The following is a 5,897-nucleotide window of genomic DNA, read 5'->3' on the forward strand; positions in this document are numbered from 1 at the left end:
CCGGGGTTGGGGGCCTCTGGGCAAGCGGCCCCCCGCGCCAATTGGGGTGATTTTCTCAGCCATCGCTTCTTCTCACAGGGCTTAGTCTTTGAATTCTAAGATGGGGCAGGGGTGCTGAGCGTCCAGGCTGTAGGGTCAGACTGCAGCTCTGTTTCTGATCTGGGTGCAGAATCACACTTTCTAAGCACCACATTCGCTTTCTGTACCCAAACCTGGCATCTGAGGCCGGGGCTTCAGGGGTGGGATGAGCTCACCCCAAATGCAGAGCCGGGGTCTCCCTGGCAGGTGGTCCCCGATGCGCCTGCGAGGGCCGCTGTCAGAGCAAACCGGCTGGGATCTGGCACCTGCACAAGCCCAGCCCTCTCCACTGGACCCCACTGCAGGCCGGTCCCTCCCGCTTCTCCCCACCCCCAAGTCCCTTCTGTCCCTTTTCATTCATCTCAGGAATGTGCTGCTGTGTTTGTCACAGAGACGTGGTGCATACAATGACATGTTGTGGGTTTCTGTTCAAACTTGGATGCAGAGGAAAATAACCCCTTTACCGCTGCCATCCTGCTACCTGCTGCTTCAGAGTGTGTGTGTGTGTGTATGGTGTGTGGTGTGTGTGTGTGTGTGTGTGTGTGTACGCGTACACATGCAAGCGTCTGCAGTTGAAACATCCAAATGCCAGAAGAAGTCATATTTGAAGCTGCCCTGGGCCTCGAGGGCCCACCTTGCTCTCGGCCGCGTAATTTCTGTGTTACACACTGTGTGTAATTTCTTCTGTTCTCCTTGATTATATTACCCAGAGTTTCACGAAGGTAACCTGGAGATGAGTTCCCTGGTAAAGCTGCTACGTGCAGAAGCTAGTCCTGTAAACCCCCCGGTAAATCCTGACTGGGAGGATTTACCTGACCGGAAGCTCTTGTACCTGCCCAGCCCTTCCAGGTGTGGCCACAGGTGGACTTGGAAGGTGCAGCCATTCCTCGAAGGAAACTCTTGTAATCGTTACTTTGAAACTTTGAATTCCTGTGGCTGACTCTGGTTTTAGAATTTTGCCTTTGACTTTGGTCTCTGAGTATAAAGAATGTTTGTGCACTGTTGTGAAGACTTACTGTTGAAAACTATTTGAAGATTGGCAAGATGGGGCAGGGGTGCGGGGTTGTGGGGTGCTGAGCGTCCAGGCTGTAGGGTCGCTGGCAATTACTCCCTGGCAATGTGGGGAGTGCAGAGGTAGAGTATCTTGCATTATTGCTAAATTAGAGAGGACACAGCCTTGCACTTTGATGGGAATGGAGAGGGGTGCGTGGGGAAGGGGGGAGTGGAGCAGAGTCTGTCCTGAGGTCTCCACAGCCTGTCTCGCAGCCCCACGAGAAGGGTAGCTCATCTCCTACTGTCCCCAAGCCTGGCTGTGTCCTCTTGGGTGCTTGGAGTGCATTTGTTCTGCCCCCCAAAAATGGCTGGAAATGCCTCAGATCTGTGCTCACGCCACCGGGTGCATCGTGCTCTGGCTACTAAATCAGTGCATCCCTGTGTGTTTCCTTTTCAGGCCGGCTGTAGACCAAGACGGAAGAAGCCGGGTCCAGGAGGCCATGAGTAAGAGTAGGTGCTCTGTGGCACTGATGTCTTCCACGGTGGCCGCAGCTAAGGAGGCCAATGCCACGGGCCCGAAGGCGGTGGAGCTCGTCCTGGTCAAGGAACAAAATGGGGTGCAGCTCACGAACTCCACCCTCCTCAACCCCCCGCAGAGCCCCGCACAGGCCCAGGATCGGGAGACCTGGAGTAAGAAGGCCGACTTCCTCCTCTCGGTGATTGGCTTCGCTGTGGACCTGGCCAACGTCTGGCGGTTCCCTTACCTGTGCTACAAAAATGGCGGGGGTGAGTGCGTCCGCCCTTCCCCGCGCCCTCCTGCCAGCCAGGGCCACAAGGCTGGCATCTGGAGGAATGCGGCATAAGTGGGGCGCAGTTTCCGCAGATGAATGTCCTGGAGCTGCAGGCGTAGAGCTCAGGGTGGTCTCCCTCCCTGATTGTTCTTTGCAGCCGAGGACGCTGAGGCCAGGAAAGCAGGATCCCCGAGCGAGTGGTCAGAGGCACCATGGCTCTGCTTTCTGTTTCCAAAGGTGACTTTCACTTTGGAAAAGAAAATTCTCCAAGGCCCAGAGAATGGTATCTTTGGCTGATTTAACCAGTGTTTACAAAGCATGCAGAGGCCCTTGGCAGTTGCCGGCACCAAAGATGCCCTGGGAGTGTGCCCGTCTCCCTCCCCCTGCACAGCCAGTCCCAGAACTTCCGTGTGTGGGCTTGAGGCAGAAAACTAAGAAATGGGCCAGGGTCACCACAAAAATTCAAGCTGAGAAGCAGTTAGGTTGGTGCCTGTTTCCCATGAGTCCCCCGACTCTGCCACGCCCCTGTCGGGGGTCACTCCATGCCACACACTTGGGGCTTCGGGAGGCTTCCTTGGGGAGGGCCTCCAGGGTGCCTGTGAGTGGGTCGGCGTTTTGGCACCCCACCTGAGGCCTAAGCAGGTACAGAAGTTGCCCCAAGACAGGCATCACTCTGGGGTCTCCCTGTCTCCCCCGCCCCTCCCTGGAAGAGAGCCGAGACAAAGCCCCCTTATCTAAGGTGGAGCCAGAGGGCTTAAGGAGGCTGAGCCTGCGGGGCCTGAACTTTGTGCCCTGAGCGAGGCTGCAGCCCTGATGGAGGCAGGCTCCACATGCCAGGGGCCAGGCAGGGTCACATCCCGAGGATTCACGGCTCAAGAGTGGGGGGAGGGGGACACAGAGCAGGCCCTGCCGTGCAGGTGGGGAAGGGACAGCACCCAGGAGCAAAGCCACGACGTGGGCTGACCCATAACTTGGGGAGGGAGCTGACCGGAGTCTTGCAGGGACGCGTTGGGGCACGGATGACAGCGGGGGCCAGGCATGGAGGCAGGAAGCTCACCAGCCCTGCCTGCAGGGAGCTTCAGGGAGAAACAGGGACAGGAGATGGATGACAAGGGTCGTGCCCAAGACACACATGGTTGGCTGGGATGGCTGAGCCCTCGCCCCAATGACAACAGGCCAGCCCATCCTCGGCCGCAGGCTGAACGTGCTGTCGTGTCCCCCAGGTGCCTTCCTGGTCCCTTACCTGTTCTTCATGGTCATTGCCGGGATGCCGCTTTTCTACATGGAGCTGGCCCTCGGGCAGTTCAACAGGGAGGGGGCTGCCGGTGTCTGGAAGATCTGCCCTATCCTGAAAGGTAACGGTGGGGACGCCCCCTTGCGCCTGGCGTGGTGTGGACCAGGGCAAGCCTGGAGCAATTTTGAAGCAAGTCAACCCCAGCTGTGTGCATTCAGTCCTGCTTTGCTAGGTGTCTAGGCACGTGGACACATCCTTTTAATTTGGTCCTACTTTAAAGATGTGTAATGACTAAGGATTTGAGTGTCTCCTGGTTCCCAGCCGAGGCCAGCCTGCAATGGATGAGTAGTGTTGTTTTGTCAAAGTGCTGAAAGAGTAGAAAAGATAAAAAAATACTCCTATCTCCAGATCTGTCATCTGTCATCTATAATCTATCTGTCATTCATCTATCTATCCGTCTGTATTAGTTTGCTAGGGCTGCCTGACAAAGTGCCACAAACCGAGCGGCTTAAATAATAGATGTTTGTTGTCTCAAAGTTCTGAAGTCCAAATTCAAAGCGCTGGTGAGGTTGATTCCTTCTGAGGGCTGGGGGTGGGGGGCCTGCTCCAGGCCTCACTCCTTGGGTTGTGGGCAGCTGTCTTCTCCCTGGGTCTTCACATCCTCCCTGCATGTGTGTCGCTCCATCCAAACTTCCCTTTTTACACGGACATCAGTCACACTGAACTAGGGCCCACCTCTGTAAAGACCCTTCCTCCAGATAAGGTCACATTCTGAAATACTGGGGGAAAAGTTCAACAGATGAATTTTGGAGGCCACGATCCAACCCATAACACGATCTATCTACCATCTGTGGTGGAGTTCTTTTTTTCTTTCTGGTGGCCTGCTGGGTGAACCCTAAGGCATGAGCAGCTTTCTCCTAGGCTAGATGATGCACAGCTCACCCAGCAATGGAGCTGCAGGGAACCCCTGCCCCAGCTCACCCCACAAGCCTCTGCAGGGTGAGGCAGCAGCTCTGGGTTCAGGTGCCAGTGCTGGGCGTCCCCTTAGCAGGATTTGCTCACAACAGTCAGAGCTTAAATAAGTCACTGGAACGGCCTCTGGTGCGCTCGGGGGTCCCGAGGGCAGAAGCGCAGGAAGCTGAGACTGCGGGCGCCTCTTCAGAGCCGGGCAGGTCGAGGGCACGGCCGGTGTCTTTGCGGGCAGGGCCGATAACGTCAGGGGCGGCGAGTCCACCTGACGCTTCAGGACGCGTGAGTTCATCCTGGCCTCCGGGCCTGCCGGGCAGCCAGCATCTCCTGCGATGGGCTGCGCCAGCAGTCGGTAGTTACACAGCACGAAGGTGCCGGGTCGGACGTGAGGCGGGCCCGCCCTCAAGTGACCATCCTGGGGGCGCCAGGGAAGGACGCCGGCTGTGCGACACGTTTACTTCTGGAGCAAGTTGTCAGTTTGCGACGTGACGTGACCCCAGCCCACGCCTCCCACCAGGGAATCCAGAGCTAAGTCAGAGTAAATCGGCCTCTTTCCCGAGAAAAAGGACGCTGAGCCCAGGGCTGCAGGCCCGCAGACAGAAGCAAACTTCCAGCTGTGTGTCCTACCACAAGAAGAATTTTCTCTAACAGAACTGCCAAAGTGAATTTCTATACCGCAGTTTGTAGAACGTCAATAAGTGGTCTCCAGGAGCCTCGAAGGACTAGTTACCTGAAGAATTTGGTTACTGCAGAACATCCGACTCGAACAGTGAGAGTGTCAGCCCCTCCACGGGGAAGTTACACGTGCAGCTGCAGGGCAGTCAGCACGGCCTGGCCTCGGAGCCTGGAGACCCGGGCAGACGCCTGCCGGCTCCGAGCTCTACTCCACGTCACGGCCCATCCACGCTCCTGCCTCCCAGGTCTGGAAACATCCTCCTGGAGGGCTGTGCGGGGCCAGTGAGGCCACACGGAGAAGCAGCCTGCGGCGCCCGCGGGCAGAAGCTCAGCCGGAGCCTGATCACCCCATCTTGTATCTGGAGCTTTGGGGAAATCGCACATCACAGAAAGTCAGCCGTCGAGCCTTGGAATCTTTGTGGTATCAGCACAGGGCTGTTTGTTGCAGATCAGTGAATCAACGCAAGAACTTCTATGTGTGAACAAGAGACACCTCGAATAGGTTGATACTAACAAAGCTACAATCCCTAGCAGGTGATGCCCAGCTCATTCAGGTTAAGTTTCTTCATAGGATGCCCATTGGACAGGAGGTCGGCATCGCTCCTTGAGTTAGGTGAGGCAAACCGTGCTGTCCTGGATACCCTGATACACATGTCTTCCTTTCCTTCCTTGTCTTTAAAAACAGTTTAACTAATAAAATTGCACATACTTTCATGTGTCATTAAATAGGGGGGACACATGATAAATGAAGACATCAGTTAAAATGCCCCAAACGGTCATCATGGGGCGGCAGGTCCTCCAATGGGCGATTGGCGCATCCGGGCCCTGCGGAAGGGAACCCAGCTCTCCGGGGAGCCCTCTTCCCCATCTTTCCCTTCCCTGGACCCGGGAGTCCTTCCATGGGCCTGACTGCACTGAGATCAACCCGAGAAGGCCAGGCAGTGACGCCCACGGTCAGGGCGAGGGCCCTCAGAGGGCCGTGCCATGTCCTTGTTCCCCGGCACTGTCCCTCCAGAGGCTGCCGGTGATGCTGAGGGCAACCAGTGTGACCATGGGGCCTGGGAGGGGGTCTCTCCAAGCTCTCCCTCCCTCCCTCCCTCTCCTTCCTCTGTCTCTGTCTCCCCTCTCCCTCTCATTCCCTCCCTGCCCCTCCCCTC

The 5,897-nt window shown here is 56.8% G+C and overlaps 1 protein-coding gene across 1 annotated transcript in view; it reads left to right on the forward strand.

Moving 5' to 3' along the window:
• The first annotated feature begins 1,571 nt into the window (after nt 1-1,571).
• The window catches only part of SLC6A3 (solute carrier family 6 member 3), a 35,533-nt gene continuing 31,207 nt past the window's right edge, over nt 1,572-5,897 (forward strand). Inside the window, exons 1-2 of the mRNA XM_007471907.1 lie at nt 1,572-1,857; nt 3,086-3,217. Coding sequence (XP_007471969.1) covers nt 1,572-1,857; nt 3,086-3,217 — 418 coding nt within the window. The remainder of the gene's footprint in view (nt 1,858-3,085; nt 3,218-5,897) is intronic.

This window comes from Lipotes vexillifer, unplaced genomic scaffold (assembly GCF_000442215.2).
Source record: "Lipotes vexillifer unplaced genomic scaffold, Lipotes_vexillifer_v1.1 scaffold1063, whole genome shotgun sequence".
Taxonomy (NCBI): Eukaryota; Metazoa; Chordata; class Mammalia; order Artiodactyla; family Lipotidae; genus Lipotes; species Lipotes vexillifer.